The sequence below is a fragment of the Phacochoerus africanus genome, chromosome 2, assembly GCF_016906955.1.
Source record: "Phacochoerus africanus isolate WHEZ1 chromosome 2, ROS_Pafr_v1, whole genome shotgun sequence".
Taxonomy (NCBI): Eukaryota; Metazoa; Chordata; class Mammalia; order Artiodactyla; family Suidae; genus Phacochoerus; species Phacochoerus africanus.
The window spans coordinates 269,924,542-269,943,083 of record NC_062545.1 but is presented as its reverse complement, the minus strand read 5'-3'; the positions used below and the strand labels follow the sequence as shown (position 1 = coordinate 269,943,083).

General features: G+C 39.5%; 1 protein-coding gene across 9 annotated transcripts in view; it reads left to right on the top strand.

The window, feature by feature from the left end:
- The window catches only part of MAPKAP1 (MAPK associated protein 1), a 249,495-nt gene that overhangs the window by 22,513 nt on the left and 208,440 nt on the right, over positions 1-18,542 (top strand). For 5 of the 9 annotated variants that reach the window (XM_047768406.1, XM_047768407.1, XM_047768405.1 and 2 more), the window contains exons 2-4: positions 1,131-1,200; positions 10,135-10,462; positions 13,168-13,257. The exons of 2 other annotated variants lie outside the window; for them this stretch is intronic. In XM_047768406.1, coding sequence (XP_047624362.1) covers positions 10,204-10,462; positions 13,168-13,257 — 349 coding nt within the window. In that variant the 5' untranslated portion in view covers positions 1,131-1,200; positions 10,135-10,203. The remainder of the gene's footprint in view (positions 1-1,130; positions 1,201-10,134; positions 10,463-13,167; positions 13,258-18,542) is intronic. 2 more of the 9 variants (XM_047768411.1, XM_047768412.1) reach the window with 1 other exon arrangement.

Here is an 18,542-nt window from a genome sequence, read left to right as displayed (position 1 = left end):
ACTCTTCTCCATAGTATGTCTGTCTTATTGTATAATTTAATTCTCTGTTTTGTTTATCTCCTTCATTAGAATGTGAACTCCATGAGGACAGGACTTTCTGTCTGCTTCGTTTTCTGCTGTACTCTGTCTGCATCTAGAACAGGCACTCAATAAATATTGAAGGCAGTGGCCAATTGGCTAAGTCTTTTAAGTTTTTTTGCTCAGTATTGTGTCTCTAGTGCTTGGCACATAGCAAGTGTTTCATAAGTATTTGTCGAATCAAGTCATTGAGTGAGTATTTGGTAGCGATTGAGTGTTACTTATGGTCTCAGCTCTTATGCTGGTGATTTCATATTGAGAAATAATTTAGCTTCTTTGGCACTATTTATTTTTTTACTCTAGGCAAAACTGTAAACATTTTTACCTGAAATCATAAGGTAAAACCTAAAATTATTTATTATCACAAGTGTCAGTCAACTCTGTTTTGTCAAAGAGACAACACCCATTGGAAAAATAATTGAGGGCTACATTGCACCAAATTAGCAGATTGCTTGTAACAGCCAGAAATGTGGGCAGCTCAGGAGTTTTAGAGGTGGTGGGTGATTAGGTTGTCTGCAGTTTCATAGCTATTGCTAATAACAATAATTTCAAATAAATAACATTTCTAAACACTTTGAAAATACTGATTGTTTTATAATAGATTTTAGTATTTGTGCTTACAACTTTGTAGTTTTGTGTTATTAATTATAGTTGCTCTTTATACTTGCCATAGGAAACATATATTGAGCAAAATTTTCATCTTGAATTATCCGTTGATAAAGTACTATTTTATCTTCACAAAATCAGATATTTCTAACCCAAAGTCTGTGTTTTTCCAGCAGACCTCGCTGTTCAAAATGGAGTTACAAGAATCTCAGTGTGTGCCAGTTGGTCCTAGAAGCCACAAAGGCACATTTTCTTGGACTATCTATTTTAGCAATTATGTTCAAAAGTAAAATATTTTTCTATTAAATACAGATGTAGTACATTATAGGATAGAATACAAAGTATGAATGAATTCAAAAAAATAAATTTCTTGTAGCATGATGCTTTAGATGGCTCTTCAAGGTTCTCTCATACCTTGATTTATGGTTACTCTCTCTGCCCTTCAGGTGTGTCCGTGGACAAGTGTGAGAGGCACTGTACTGTACCAGGCTTCCTTTAACTGGATCTTGGCAGATGGTAAGATTCAGAGACATTTCAGGTGGAGGTTAGTGGCACAAGAAAAGAAAACTTCTGTCTGCAGGAGATATTTGATAGGAGAGGAGACCTGGTCTCCTGGTAGGTTGGTGAGGACCTGGCTGCTCCCAGATGGCCACAGTCACTCATAGAGGGGTGAGGGTGGCATCAGAATATCTGAAATGACTGACAGCGGAGCCTCTCTGCATTTGGTCTTTTGTTCTGAGCTTCTTATGATTCAAATATGGTCCGAAACAGACTGCAGCAGAAGCTGCAAAGTCTCTTGAGACTGAAATTCAAAAGTCCCACTTTACTTCTACTTTCTCCTGTTAGTCACAGCACATTACAAATGAGCCTAGATTCACGGGGTAGGGAAAGAGACTCCACTTCTTTACAAGAGGAGCTGCAAAGACTCAAATCTACCATGTGACCTTGGGCAAGTTACTTAGCACCTTTAAGCCTTCTTTTTTTGGGAGTGGGGGGTGGGAGATGCTGCTTTTTAGAACTGCATCCTAGGCGTATGGAAGCCCCCAGGCTAAGGATCAAATTGGAGCTACAGCTGCTGGCCTGCACCACAGCCACAGCCGTAGCAACTTGGGATCTGAGCTGCACCTGCGACCTATACCACAGCTTGTGGCAGCACCGGATTCCTGACCCATGGAGCGAGGCCAGGGATTGAACCTGCACCTTCATGGTTCCTAGTCAGATTTGTTTCTGCTGAGCCTCAATGGGAACTCCTAAGCCTTTATTTAAAAAAAAAAAAAATCTATGCAATGGGGATAATATTAATACCTGCCTCCTAGGGTGGTAGTAAGGATGAGATATGTTGTTACATAAAATGTACAGCTGATAGTAAGAAGTTCAGTCATTGTCATTTATTACTGTTTTCCTTGTGTTTTGCCTGGCCATCCTTAAATGCTGTGGTCTTCCTTCCTGAAGCCTTGTATAACTTTTTTTTTTTTTTTTGTCTTTTCAGGGCTGCACCTGAGGTATATGGAGGTTCCCAGGCTAGGGGTCCAATGGAGCTACAGCTGCTGGCCTATACCATAGTCACAGCCGTGCAGGATCCGAGCCGTGTCTGCAGCTTACACCACAGCTCATGGCAACTCCAGATCCTTAACCTACTGAGCAAAGCCAGGGATCAAACCTGCAGCCTCATGGTTCCTAGTTGCACTTGTTTCCGCTGCGCCATGTCAGGAACTCCAAGCTTTCTATAACTTTCTTGTCTCTTGGAAAACATAGTATCTTAGTGTTTCATTTGGTGGTTAGCATATTGCCTTATGTTACTGTTACGTATGTGCAGGACATAGCTCATCTGCTGAAGTTTGTAAGCCTCTGCGGGGTGTAGGCCAGTGTTCATGTAATTTTTTGTAGGAGTTCCAGTGCCTAGCTGTCAGTGATGTTTAGTGAATGAATCCCATATTATTCAAAAGAAGATACAAGCATTACTTTTCTGTTGTAATTTAGTCTAGGAAGTACTTTTAGTCAAAGTATAGAAATAAAAGTGTGAAGGGAAAAATTAAATCTCTAGATATAGGGCGTCACTGTTTACTCTTTAATTGAATTAGGCATGTTCACATGGCGAAGATTTTAATTCCCTGAGGGAAAAATAAGCTTGGTTTTGCTGGTCTAAAAAATAAATGAAGATGTAGAATTAAATTGGAGAGAGTTAGAAAAAAAAGATTTAAAATCAATAAAGTGCATTTTATTTTAATGGTCATTTCATTTATTTTCTAATTCTGGGAGTTAAGAATTCTGAACTTTAACTAGATCAAAGAATTTTAAAATCTTAGTAAAAAAACAAGGTCTGTTGGTTTTTATAAATGGAAGACTTTGTATATAATAAAAAGCTTCGTTTTTCTAATTTGTGATCATTTCTTGGGCAAAATAAATGTGTTTCTATAACACTCTTAAGAAATCTGTAAGAATCAGGTTCAGCTTGCCTAATGCTAATAGCATGAAGTCGGGGTACAGCGTGGAAAGGTAAAAAAAGAATCTTGCATCTGGTGTTACATGTTGTTAACTCCCTCAGCAGACGTTAAATCATTTCAAGTACAATAATAGTGTGGGAGGTAAATTAACTAACCATTAACAATCTTATAAATACACAATTAACATGCCAACATTTATATGACACATTGATGGGGCAGCAGTAATTTTTGATTGGGAGTTTGCAGACCTTTGAGAAGCCTCAGGCTGTTGGTTATTCAGACAAGTTTTCACAGATTGCAGGTGAGGGGGCTTGAAGTCTTGTCTGGCCAAAGGAAGTGAGTGTATAGTGTTTTGAAAGTCCAGAAAGGGAAATTTCCTTTAACCATTGGCCGTACTTGAACATTTTAGGTCATGTTGCTATCTCTAGTCCTTAGGGAGTAAAGAAGTATAAGGAGGGGAGTTCCCATTGTGGTGCAGTGGAAACGAGTCTGACTAGTAACCACGAGGTTGCAGGTTCGATCCCTGGCCTCACTCAGTGGGTTAAGGATCTGGTGTTACCATGAGCTGTGGTGTAGGTCACAGACGTGGCCCAGATCCCGAGTTGCTGTGGCTATGGCCTGTGGTGTAGGCTGGCAGCTACAGCCCCGATTTGACCCCTAGGCTGGGAACCTCCATATGCCATGGGTGCAGCTCAAACAAGCCAAAAAAAAAAAAAAAAAGTATAAGGAGGGCTCATTTGCTTCTGGTGCGGTTATTTAAAGAGACAATACTTCAGGTATGGACTTCATAGCTGAAGTTACATGAATTTCTAGGGATTTTCAAAAAGATACTTAGATCTAACAGGAAATTTAAAGTAAACCCTTCCTCTGTGGTTTCAGGTCAACAAGTAGACGATCTTGAGTTCATTTCGTGTGTAAAAATTTTATGATTTTTTGTTTTGAACTATCACTAAGTGCACTGCTTATTTCTTACTTTTGTACAAACACTGAGGCATTAGTGGAGGGAAGACTAAGGGTCTAGTCTACTGAGTAACAGATTTACTGTGTTACATTTTTCACATGGACTGGTGGGAGAAATTTCTCTCAGGCTCTGGAACTCAACAACGGAATTTTTAAAAATCATGTTTTTTTATAGTTGTTGTAGTTCTGTGTTCCTCTTTGTTTTGAGAGACTGTATAGTGATTAAGATCCCCAAATCCTGGATTTGATTCTTGGTTCTATTACTTATTAGCTTTCTGGCTTTGGGCAGGTTTCTTTCTTTCTTTTTTTGTCCACGCTTGTGACATGTGGATATTCCTGGGCCAGGGATTGAACCTATGCCACAGCAGTAACCTGGGCTCCTGAGTGACAATGCTGTGTCCTTAACCCACTGTGCCACAAAGGAACTCCCTGGGCAGGTTTCTTAACCTTTTATGTCTCAATTTTTTCATCTGTAAAATGGGGGTTAAAAATAGTAACAATCTGGGAATTCCCATGTGGCACAGAGAGTTAAGGATCTGGTGTTGTTGGGTTGCTGCTGTGGCGCAGGTTCAGTCTCTGGCCTGGGAACTTCCACATGCCAGTGGGAGGGGGTGGCCAAAAGAATAGTAACTGTCTTATGGAGTTACTTTAAGAATTATGTGAATTAATGGATGTAAAAAGGAAAAAACAAATCTAGCTTTTATAAAAAGTTAAGGTTAGCTATCATAATAGCATTTTGCTTCTGAGATTCTGCAGTCTATCTGTAGCAAATGTGCAAGATTTTATGGCATGCCCTGGCTCATGGATTCATCCTGAGTTACTTCCTCTTTGCCATTTTTCTTATCTACTTTTTCATGTGTTGTGCTTTGTATTTTTCTCTAATACATTGCAAATAAAGTCTGGAGGGTGTGTGTCTGTGTATATAAAATTATTAAAAATATACTTGTAGGGATTCCCTTTGTGGCTCAGCATTTAACGAACCCGAATCAGACCCAGGAAGATTTGGGTTCAATCCCTGGCCTCGCTCAGTGGGTTAAGGATCTGGCGTTGCTGTGAGCTGTGGTGTAGGTCGAAGACATGGCTTGGATCCTGAGTTGTTATGGCTGTGGTGTAGGCCGACAACTGAAGCTGCAGGCTAGCTCCCCTAGCCTGGAAACTTCCATGTGCTTCAAGTGTGGCCCTTGAAAGAAAGAAAGAAAAAAAAAAAAAAATATATATATATATATAATATATACACACACTTATAGTAAGACTTGCTACCCATTAAAACCTACTAAAAATGTACTCTCTTGTTAGGGTGTGCTCCAGGTTACCACAGGCAGGTTACATGATCATTAATAAACACAAAGCAAATGGTTATGTAAAGTGGTGATAGCATCTGAATTGCACCTGGAACCTTGCTTAGCCTATAGTAGAAACTAACTAACTAACTTCCTTCCTTCCTTCCTTCCTTCCTTCCTTCTTTCTTTCTGCTTTTTAGGGCCTCACCTGCAGCATTTGCAAGCTTCCAGGCCAGGGACTGAACCCATGTCGTAGCAGCAACCTAAGCCACTGAAGTGACAATTCTGGATACTTAACCCACTGTGCCGCAGGAGAACTGCTAAACACTTTTGAGAAGTGCTGTAATTAAACAGCAAGAAGAAAGCCTCTTTAGTTTTGTGGAATCTGGCATTTCCTAGACATTTTTAAAAGATTTAAATTTTAAGAGTTCCCGTCGTGGCACAGGAGAAACAAATCTGACTAGTAACCATGGGGTGGCAGGTTTGATCCCTGGCCTCACTCGGTGGGTTAAGGATCCGGCGTTGCTGTGAGATGTGGTGTGGGTTGCAGACTTGGCTTGAACCCCTCGTTGCTGTGGCTGTGGTGTAGGCCGGCAGCTGTAGCTCCGATTTGACCCCTAGCCTGGGAACCTCCATTTGCTAGGAGACCAAAAAAAAAAAAAAAAAAGATTTAAAATTTTAAAAATTATGGTAAAATACATGTAACAAATTTTACCATTTTAACCATTTTTAAGTGTACAGTTCAGTGGCATTAAGCACATGCACGTTGATGTGCCATCAGCACTGTCCATCTCTAGAACTTGTCCATCTTCCTAAACTGAAACACTCTTAAACCTGTTAAAAACTTTCTTCCCTTTCTCCCCTCCCTCCATCTCCTGACGATCACTGTTTTTTCTGTCTATGAATCTGACTGCTCTAGGTACCTCACATAAGTGGTGTTGTGCAGTGGTTGTCCTTTGTGACTAGCTTATTTCATTTAGCGTAATGTCCTCAGGGTTTATCCATGTTGTGGCATGTCTTAGAATTTCCTTCCTTTTTAAGGCTGAATAATTTTCCATCATATGTGTATACCACATTTTGTTTATTCTCTATCATGTATTTTTTTGGGGTGGGGGGCTGTGCCGGCAGCACGCAGAAGCTCCCATGCCAGGGATTGAACCCATGCCACAGCAGCAACCTGAGCTGCTACAGTGACAATGTCAGATCCTTAACTACTAGGCCACCAGGGCACTCCTCTACCGTGCATTTTTAATGACTGTGAAGTATTCCATTGTATGTATGTGTCATGGCATATGCACCATTGATGGATGTTTAGGGTACTTTCAGATTTTCAGTATTACAACCCTGAATAAATATTTTTCCATAGTTATTTTCTAAGAGCAAATCCTAGAAATGTGATTGTCCAAAGAGTTTTTGTGTTTTACACTTTGATAGACGTACCAAATTACCCTTAAAAAGTCCCAGTTTTCATTCCCTCTTGTGGTGCATGAGAGTGCCCACCTCTCTGAACCCCTGCAAACATCAGGTTTTAAAAATCTTTGATCTTGGAGTTCCCATCATGGCTCAGTGGTTAACGAATCCAACTAGGAACCATGAGGTTGCGGGTTCGATCCCTGACCTTGCTCAGTGGGTTAAGGATCCGGTGTTGCCGTGAGCTGTGGTGTAGGTCGCAGACGTGGTTTGGATCCTGAGTTGCTGCGGCTCTGGCATAGGTCGGCGGCTACAGCTCTGATTTGACCCCTAGCCTGGGAACCTCCATATGCCGCAAGAGCGGCCCAAGAAATGGCAAAAAAGACCAAAAAAAAAAAAATCTTTGATCTTTGCACAACTGATCACAGAAAATTATCTTTGTCTTAGAAATCAAATCTACCTTCAAATGATAATTTGCTTCTCTTAAAGTGATTTAAAACATAGTCTTTTTGTTCTGAAAAGTAATTTTGGAATAAATTGATATTGTCCCAAGGTGACAGTTTCGAAGCGTACATTGTAGAGAAGCTCTTGTATCTGTATTAATTTTTTAAAAAGCAATTCTTTCTTTATAATCACACTTAACACATGACATGCTCATATATGGCTTATCTCTTAAACAAAATTATATAGTCTTTGGAAGTCAGGCAGCAATACTTATTGAATTCCTGCTGTGTGTAAGATTCTTGGTTGCCAGAAGGATAAGGTATTATGGCCCCTGTCCTCGTGTAGCTTACAGCCTAGATCCTCAAGTACATGTTGTAGGAGGTGGAAAGCATGTTTCCTGTGGCAGTCCCGTGGGAGTTCCCTGTCAGAACTGATACTGATGAAGGATTTGTTGAGTGATTCATACAGACTCCTCATTGTACGAGGTCATAGTGTACTAATAGAGAAGATAGCTGCACGTGGTGCGGTGTTTGGGGGCTTCCGTCATTCGTATATTTAGGGAATGGGTAAGTGCCTTCAAAAGTGTTTGCCCCCAACTCTTTTCTTCGTAAGAGGTGATGGAGCAGGTCCATTTTCCCAAAAATGATTCTGTGCAAGATACTCCAGTATACTTTTGCTGCTTTGCCCTTTGACTTTTTGGTGCCAGAGCATCCATTAAATGGGTGATTTCTCACTGAAGGCCTTGATTTTGCAAGGGTGAACTAATCAATATGAAGTTGAAAATACCTGCCCCTTTGCTGGTGACTAGTTGCCTTACTTGCGTAAGAGATGTTTATAGTGATTGCTACCAGATGTTTGCAGCTCTGTTGGTCTGTGATTCTCTGGTTCTGTTAGAAAACAAATACTGTCTATGGTTGTTTACATCTCTTTCTGCTTGTATAGGAAGTTATGATTTTTACAAGTGAAACTTACATGCTCCCCTTTTTTTCTGTAATTTTTTTTCTGATTAAAACACTTAAAGTAGTGGGCTGACATTAATGTTTCTGAGACTAAGTGTCTCAGAACTTTGACACTTAGAATCTGATAATGTTAGGAGATATACTAGGTCTATATTAGGGTATAAACTTTTTGACTCAGGCATAACCTTATTCACTTTTGCATTTCCTATTAGCTTCAGTGTAAAATAAGCACTTAGTGAATATTTAAGGGAAAAAAGATTAATATAATTCCCTTGATTAGAGATGCTTCTCAGTTAATCTTCCTCTTTTTTTTTTTTTTTTTTTGTCTTTTTAGGGCCACACCCACGGCATATGGAAGTTCCCAGGCTAGGGGTTAGAATCAGAGCTGCAGCTGCCAGCCTACACCACAGCCACAGCAATGCCAGATCCAAACCGCATCTGCGACCTACACTACAGCTCATGGCAATGCCACATCCTCAACCCACTGAGCGAGCCAGAGGTCGAACCTGTGTCCTCATGGATATTAGTCGGGTTTGTTACCACTGAGCCACATCGGGAATTTCTAAACTTCCTCTTAATTGCAGTATCTTTAAGATCCCCCGAGTGATGTCAATACAGTGATATGTTGCCAGACAAATTTTTAAAACCTCAGTTAGTTATAATGGTTTTTTAGCTAGATTTCCCTCTATTTTCCATTTCTAGAAGAAACAAATAATAAGAAAACCTGGTGCTTTAGGTCTTTCTAAAAATGGCTGTCTTCTAGGGCTGTTCCTAGGAATGTATTCAGTCCAGCTTTCCCACTCCTTGCACTTCCTAATGGTTTTAGAGGAAGAGGGAGGTGACCCAGATGACCTGTGGAGTCCTCTGTTACAGAGGAAGCACACACTTATTTTATTGCTCTGAACTTAGGAGAGAAGGATAAATTGTTGATATATTTTAGGATTACTTTAAACAAGTATTGAAAACTGAAATTGGTAATGATGTTTTTACAATTATCATTATTAATAGCAGCTAATTTTAAATCAGGTACTCTCTTGAGCATTTTACCTGCATAATCTTATATATATCCTTTTATAAATGAAGAAAGAGAAAGAGGGTCAATGAGGTTAAGGTTATTTTGACCAAGATCGCATGGTTAGCAAGTGACAGGGCGAGGATTTGAACCTAGTTCTGCCTAAAAGGCCTTAGGTTCTTAACTACTCTTTTGGAATATTATTTTTGCTGAGTATTCCCATTTAACTGAGGAGGTACCATTTTGTTCCCAGAATAAACATCATTACAGTTTTAACAGGATTCAGGAAGCAGTTCTTATAATTAGATTTCTAAAATAAGAAATTAATCTAGTAGCAGACAAGTTTGATTAATAAGTTTGATTTTAAAAGCACAGTACTCTCTTAAACCAGAAGAAAGGAAAATATATTTATTGGACAAAAAGACTTCGGTGGTACGTTTTTGTAAAATTCCTGTAATCCAGAAGGCATTGTCCGTGCCCTTTTAGACATTTCACAACCATGTGGCAGGAGGGGCAGATGTAAACTGAAGGCATACAGTTTTATGCTTTAACACGTCATCTGAGGAAAATACATCTTGTTCCCCTATGACCTTATAAAGTAATGAGTTTGCGTGGGAATGAAGGGAGAAAGAAAGGAAATTTTATTGTTTTCACAGTAGTTATGTGCTGTGAGTGGCCTAAGGAGTTACTGCTATTTGTTTTGTAAAAGAGCAAGCCATCCTCTCTGATAACATACCATGGAGATCTCATTGACTAGAGCAGTAGCCTCTAGTGCTTATAAGGATTTCCTTTCAGCTTAGACTTAATCCTTTTAAGCTCCTAGATACAGGGATAAATGTTGATTTTCAAAGTAGCATTTTACCACATTGAATTTGTTTGAAAAATGATTCAGTCCTTTTCTGCCTTATTCTTAAACGTTGCTGTGTGCATCATGTTTCTAGGTAGGTGAGCCTGTGAAACAATATGAAGAGGAGAAAATAGCCTTTTAAGAAAATTGGCCCACAAAAAGGATGGCCTTCTTGGACAATCCAACTATCATTCTAGCTCATATTCGACAGTCACATGTGACCAGTGATGACACAGGAATGTGTGAGATGGTTCTCATTGATCATGATGTTGACCTAGAGAAGATTCATCCTCCTTCAGTGCCTGGAGACAGTGGGTCAGAAATTCAGGGAAGCAATGGTGAGACTCAGGGCTATGTATATGCCCAGTCAGTCGATATTACCTCAAGTTGGGACTTTGGTATTAGAAGACGCTCAAATACAGGTAAACATTGCCTTTTAGTCGTGTTTTCTGACCTTTAAATCAGTAAACAATCTTACAGAATAATGTATAATATTGGAAGAAGTTTAATGGGGAACATACATGTATTGTGCTAACAGTAATTCTAAGCAATGTCTCCATCTCTGCCACTGTGAATGAAGAGAGCCTCTGGAATGATTTATTAGAAGGAAGTAGACAGCAGAGGAATTAGGAAGTAGATAGAGGAAGAATAGGTGGGAAAGTTGCATGTTGTGTTTCTGAGCAGTCACCATGTAGAGAGAAGTGGATCGTTTTGGGTTATCTTCACAGAGTGACAGACTACCTGGAGGCAGATTTCGGGCTGACATGATAAAGATCCCTTAGTAGACCAGCCAAAGAGTATCGCTGCCCAAGACTGTGTAAGCCGCTGGAGGAATTGTAGGGAGATGGGGAATTCGAGGGAGACAGCTGAATGTTTGTTAGGGCTGGTTTTAGTAGGAAGTCCCACCTTGGGTGTGAGATTAGAAAAGATACTTCTGCTTTTGATATAGTACTTTCTTTTCTTTTTTTCTTTCTTTCTTTCTTTTTTTTTTTCTTTTTAGGGCCCCACCAGTGACATTTGGAGGTTCCCAGGCTAGGGGTCAAATCGGAGCTACAGCTTCCGGCCTTTGCCACAGCCACAGCAACGTCAGATCCGAGCCACATCTGTGACCTACACCACAGCTCACGGCAACGCTGCATCCTTAACCCACTGAGCAAGGCCAGGGATTGAAGCCGCAACCTCATGATTCCTAGTCAGATTGTTTCTGTTGCGCCATAATGGGAACTCCTACCTTTATTTTCTTTAGTCCATCTCTGCCCTTTGATCCTTGTGACTTGAAAATGCTCAACTTTGGCATAAATCTATTTAGTTACTAGCTTTCAAAAGCCTATTTTCCAGCTTCTGTTTTTTGGAAGCCTTTCTAGGGGAATGTGATGAACCAAGTCCTTGGGTAAATTATTTAGACTATAAAATGTAGCTCTAACATAACAGGGCATTCTATATTTTTAGATAATCAGAAAATATAATATCCTAATCAGTAGCAGTTACCTGCTAACTCCTAGGAAAAGTAATGGCAGGATATATAGTAGAACATTGGAAATATTTACATGTTAATTTCACAGTCCAAATGTAAAAGATATGTAAAGGAAATCTGTAGGTAGAGCAGGATACAATTTACAGTGAAAGACTTGTTAAAGTTTTGGTTCAGAATTCATCTTTTTTTGAGTGTGTGACATCTACAAAGAATTTTTTTGTGCGTGACATCTACAAAGAATAATTTGCTCTCCTGATGAAAATAATTAATAGCATTTCCCAGTATCTAAAGGAACTTTTATCAAAATAGGATTTGAGTGAAGGTTTGAATATAATTTAGAACCATTGATTCTCAGTTCTCTAGTTGAAACTGACTTCCTTGCAAGTTATTGAGATGATATCTTTTATGACAGGTTGAATGGATTTCAGTGGGAGAATACTGCTAAATTGAGAGCTTTATGATTATATTACTTTGGCTGTACCCTTCACATTTATTAATTGCAATTGAATGTATTTTTCTTCAGTGGAATTTGGTTCGATATGCTGACATTGTCAGAATGCTTTTGCCAGCATAGTTTAATTTTCCGGCAAGATTAGTTTCAGTATTTCCCTACCACAATGCAAAGGCAGGAATATAAGATTTCCTACCTTGAAAGTGATTAGGAGAAAATTTTATTTATCTTATCTATTTTTTTATTAGCATTGTGCCAAGATAGAAAGTTGAAGATTAACAAGAGGAAACTAATTTGAAGAGGTGGCATCATTTGTGACTTTCTTTTCCATTGTGGTCTCTGTGTGCAGCCAGTTGTTAATGTAAGCTGGACAGTAATTCTTTAAAAGATCAGTTCACTGACTTTTGAAGGTTGATCAGCCAGTGGTAATATAATCACAAATGCACAATTTCAGGTGATGCTTTTGTTACCATTGTTGGAATTTCTTAAGCTGGCACTTAGATACTAATAATTAATTAAGATTGTGGGGTATCCTAGTGACCAAGGAATTTACTTTTTAATGCTTTCAGCATATCTTAAAATTTTGTATAAGAAAAATTATTCTTTTTAGGATTTGACTAATGTAACAAAGATACAAATCATTTATTTTACTACCTATAAACTGTTTCAGCCCACTGAAGAAAAGCTATGCTAATTTATATAGCTTTGACATTTTATAATTTTCATGATTTTTAGATAAAGGATTTTATATTTAAAACTTTAATAGTCTAGTCTGAGTTCATTTATCTTTAATTTTTGAAACGGGTAGAGTAATTCATAACAGTAATTTTATTCCTGTAATGTAATATTCACTTCAGTTCATTTGTGCATTAAAATTCCTTTAAGACCGTTATTAATGATTTATATAATGAAATGTCATATTAATCACAGAAGTTTTCACATTTTATTATTCTCTTCCATGTTAATACTATCTTTATGATCTCTATTAATGTTTTATATCCTCTAATTTCAATTATAAATCAAGAATATTTTCATGTTTTTGTTGGTATTTGCTTTTCAGGGGTGCCACCTTTAAAATTTTATGACTTTTTCCCTACATATGCAATATAAAACATCTTTATTCATATAAAGGTAGTTAATTATGTCTTTGTTTATAGTAAACTTTCATTGACAAACTTATAGTTATAATATTTCTTTTCAAGCTCAAAGATTAGAACGACTCCGAAAAGAGAGACAAAACCAGATCAAATGCAAAAATATTCAGTGGAAAGAAAGAAATTCTAAGCAATCAGGTAAATGGAAATAATTTTTAATTGTTAATTTGAGATTTATATATTTAGTTTATATTATTATATAAAAGCTTTTACTTTTAATTCATCCTTTCAACTCCTCTAGGCAGATACTTCTTGTGTTTTGAGCTTTGAACTCCTTCACTTGGGTGCCTTGGCCCTCTGAAGCTCTGTGTTCTTTAGGTCTTTTCTTTTCGGCTCCTCTTCCTTCTGGGTCACAGGAGTTGATGCATTCAAGGCACATTTTGTAGCAGTTGTTTTCTTAGTACCTTGTTCTTGGAGCCATGGTGCTCCTATGATTTAGATGGGCCACTGGGTTATAGATTCCTCCTGGCAGTTCTAACCTAAACTTTCCCCTACCTCATTAGTGGTCCTAGTAACAATCTCTCTCTCTCTTTTTTTTTTTTTTTTTTTGCATATGTGGTAATTCTTTTCCTTTAGCTTACAAACCATTATGTAGTTGGTACTAGCATTTGCAGCATGTGCTCATACGGTATGTATATTAAAAAGCCGGCCATCTTACGTATTTTCAAAGCTTCAGTCTCGGCAAGAAGAGACTTAAAATTTTTTTCAAAATAGAATGTGATTAAAGTATTTTCTAATGTTTTATCGTGTTTCCTAGATTTTTCTCTTTTCCTCCTTTCAAATAAATATCTGCAGTCCGTTACATCTTCTTGGCACCTCCCACTACCACCCTGGCATGTAATACACACTCAGTCAGTTTATTTGTTGGTTACTCCATTGCTACATAATATTTATAAAGCTAACAGTATTCATGATGGTAATGTTAACAGCAGCACCTACCTGGTAGGTGCTGTGGTAGTTACCTTTCATGCATTACCTCTAATGCAACAGTCTTACGAGGTGTAGGTATCATTGTCCTCAACAGATGAAACAGAGGCTCAGAGACTTAACTTGCTCAAGTTGCAAGGCTGGCAAGTGGTAGTGCAGTAGAGCCATGTTTTGTGTCTAACCCTGTCTCCATCTAAAGGCTGATCTCTTTCTGCTAAACCACTCATATTAAGTGGTTATTGCTTTCTCCTACTATGATTGTAAACCCAGGAGTGTTCAATGGGTATGATTTTTTTCAGTGATTGCTTCTAAATGATAACTGTGTAGAACAGAAATCCCATCTACGTCTTTCTCTTTCTTATGTCTTGTTTCTTTGACTTGCTGTGGTTCTCCTTGAATTTCTTTTTAGTTTTGCTCTTGATACTTAAAAGAAATCTCTCTAGGCTGGCCTTTTCTGTTGATCTAGTTAATATTTCTTTCTGTTGTATTTAGCACAAACTGGAAAACCTTTATATCATTTATGCTGTCCACTCTTCAAAATTTTTATATATCTTTTTTTTTTTTTTGGTCTTATTTATTTATTTATTTATTTTGTCTTTTGTCTTTTTAGGGCCGCACCTGCGGCATATGGAGGTTCCCAGGCTAGGGGTCTAATCAGAGCTGTAGCCGCCGGCCTACACCAGAGCCACAGCAACGCCAGATCCAAGCCGTGTCTGTGACCCACATCACAACTCATGGCAACGCCGGATCCTTAACCCACTGAGCAAGGCCAGGGATCGAACCCACAACCTCATGGTTCCTAGTCAGATTCATTAACCACTGAGCCACGACGGGAACTCCTGATATTTTTCTTAATTATCTCTTCTTGATCAATTCAGAGCCAGTTTGATAAGCCCATCTCTTTAGTAACACTTTGTTTTGCCTTCTTCACTTCCATATCTTAAAATGACTAAATAAATAGAGGAAGAGCACCTGAAATATAACTGCATTAACCTCTTTCATTCACAATATGGGAAATAACTTCTTCAACCTAATTTTTTTGTGTGTGTGTCCTTTTAGGGCTGCACTCATGGCATATGGAGATTCCCAGGCTAGGAGTAGAATTGGCGCCATAGCTGCTGGCCTCTACCACAGCCACAGCAGTTCCAGGTCCAAGCCACATCTGCGACCTATGCTGCACCTTGTGGCAGTGCTGGATCCTTAACTGACTGAGCAGGGCCAGGAATCAAACTTGTATCCTCACGGACCCTAGTGGGGTTCTTAACCTGCTGAGCCACAACGGGAACTCCTCTTCAACCTAAATTTTGATGTATCTAATAAATAGAGATTCATCTAATACATTTTAATACATCCTCCACGCACTCTTTAAAGTCTAATCCACTTTAACATTTGTCCAGTGTTTCACAGCATGTGCTTCAGAAATAGTCTTTTTGCTTTCATTTTAACCTACTGTTCATTCGTGTGTATACTTCTCTTTCCCTCAGTTTCCTTCCCTCTTAGTTCTTTCTCACAGATTTCAGTAATTGATCTGTGGTCTCATTTCTGGAAAAGCTCCCTTAGGTGCCTGCCCATCTTCGAAACATTGACCTTGATTCTGGCCAGACTAGTAGCCTGCTTGGTGGTTACTCGTAATGTTAGGCTGCTCACAGAGGAATGTCTTTGAATTTTTTGTTAAGCTGATTCCATCATCACCACAGATTGGCACTCTGGGTATCCTGAAATGTGTTAGAAGAGTAGAGTCAGCAGTCCACTAAACATCTACCTGGCAAACGGAGCAGCCATTCTTATTTTCACACATCTCTAAAACACACACTCTCTTTTGGCAAGGGATCAATCATTTTTATCTTAATTGGGAATTGTGATCTTAACTGGGAATAATTTCATTTATTCATTTCCTTTTTTTCTTTTTTCTTTCCTTTTTTTTTTTTTTTTTTGCTTTTTAAGGCCTCATTTTTTAGGGTTGCGCCTGCGGCATATGGAAGTTCTCAGGCTAGGGGTCGAATCGGAGCTGTAGCCACCAGCCTACACCACAGACATAGCAACACGGGATCCAAGCCTTGTCTGTGACCTACGCCACAGCTCACAGCAATGCCAGATCCTTAACCCACTGATCGAACCCATATCCTCATGGATCCCAGTCAGCTTTGTTAACCCTGAGTCATGAAAGGAATTCCTATTCATTTCATTCTTTTTCTGCTAACTACATTTTGTTAAAAATTATGGGAGTTCCCTACTGGCTCATCAGGTTAAGGATTTGGCATTGTCACTGCTATTGCTTGGGTCACTGCTGTGGCATTGGTTCAGTCCTGGGAACTTCTGCATGCCATGGGTGCAGCCAAAAAAAAAAAAAATCCTTTCATCTGTTTTGTTTGTTTGTTTTGTTTTGTTTTTGGTCTTTTTGCCATTTCTTGGGCTGCTCCCAAGGCATGTGGAGGTTACCAGGCTAGGGTTCGAATTGGAGCCGTAGCCGCCGGCCTACGCCAGAGCCACAGCAACGCGGGATCCAAGCTGCATCTGTGACCTACAGCACAGCTTATTGCAATGCTGAAGCCAGGGGTCAAACCCACTTCCTATGGATACTAGTCAGATTTATTTCTGCTACACCACAATGGGAACTCCCCCCAAAGTTCTCCATATGCGAGGAGACCACACGATGGATTTAATACCTGGGAGTGAGATCCTTTTAGTATACCCATAACTAAAACTGCACGGATAAACATGAAGACAATATCATTGGAAGACGGCTTTGTCAGGATTAATGTTAAATCAAGGACCTAGGCATGTGGACGTTCCTGGGCCAGGGTCTGAACCTGCTCTGCAGTTGAGGCCTGCACCACAGCTGTGGCAATGCCTGATCCTTAACCCGCTGTGCTACCAGGGAACTTCCAAGGACCTAGTAGCTTTACGTTTGTTGTTTTGAACTGATGTTGGTATATTCTTTACAAAATTATTACTCTTATTCACTGAGTCACTTAAACAAGTATTTCTTCTGTAGCTTCTGTGTGCATAGTAATTCTGTGCCAGGTGCTTCAAGGAATATGGGTTCCTGTCCTCAAGAAGTTTGAGGTCTAAATGGAAGACAAGCTATTAACATGTGAAGTTAAATAATAACTTAAAAAAACAGGAGTTCCCGTCGTGGCGAAGTGGTTAACGAATCCGACTAAGAACCATGAGGTTGCGGGTTCGGTCCCTGCCCCTGCTCAGTGGGTTAACGATCCGGCGTTGCCGTGAGCTGTGGTGTAGGTTGCAGACGCGGCTCGGATCCTGCGTTGCTGTGGCTCTGGCGTAGGCCGGTGGCTGCAGCTCCGATTCGACCCCTAGCCTGGGAACCTCCATATGCCGCGGGAGTGGCCCAAGAAATAGCAACAACAACAACAATAACAACAACAACAAAAAAGACAAAAAACAAACAAACACAGTTCATATCAATTACTGAGAAATATTCCTGACGTTATCTTTTTTTTTTTTTCTTTGTTGTTGTTGTTGTTGTTGTTGCCATTTCTTGGGCCGCTCCCGCGGCATATGGAGGTTCCCAGACTAGGGGTCGATTCGGAGCTGTAGCCACCGGCCTACGCCAGAGCCACAGCAACGCAGGATCCGAGCCGAGTCTGCAACCTACACCACAGCTCACGGCAATGCCGGATCGTTAATCCACTGAGCAGGGGCAGGGACCGAACCCGCAACCTCATGGTTCCTAGTCGGATTCGTTAACCACTGCGCCACGATGGGAACTCCCCCTGACGTTATCTTCATATAACTTCTGTTACTGGTTTCTTAGACAAGCAGTTCCCAGATACCATTGCTGTATAAAATTCAAAAATTCATCCCAAAGTGCATGTTTAATGACGTTCTGTGTACATTTCTCTGCCCTGTCTGTGGAATTCCTGATTATTCAGTAGGTAGAGGTTGGGATCCACAAATCTATATTTTCCAGAAGCCTCCTGGTTGATTCTGATGAGTAACCAGCTCTGAGGACCAATGGATTTTAATATGCCACCCACTATGTTTGCTTCATCTTCATGCCAGTCAAACAAATAAGCTATTAATATTTTTATATTATAAGAGAGGAAATTGGAGTACTGAGGTGCTAAGTGACTTCCCCAAGTTACTTACTTAAAAGTAATAAGTGGCAAAGACAATTCTTTTCCTGGCCAATCTGAACCCCCGAACTGTAGTTTTTCTACCCTGCCCCCTTCTCTCCCATACTGTAGACAGAAAGGAGCTGCTCCTGGAGCTTTGGGTACTGAGTCTTTGGTGTGCCCTTGTATCTTCTTTGTGTGTAGGCTACAGCCAGGGTTTAGGAAGGTTGCCAAAGCTTCTGTATTAAAAAAAATTTCAGTTGCAAATAAATAACGAAAAACAATTAAAATTAAAATTGAAGAGCACCTTGAAGTTTGCAACTCAAGAAGTACAGCTATGCCTTATGAATGGTTTGGAACCAGGAGGAGTGGCTTTCATCATGTCGCCCAATCTTATCTCTAACTTTTTTTTTTTTC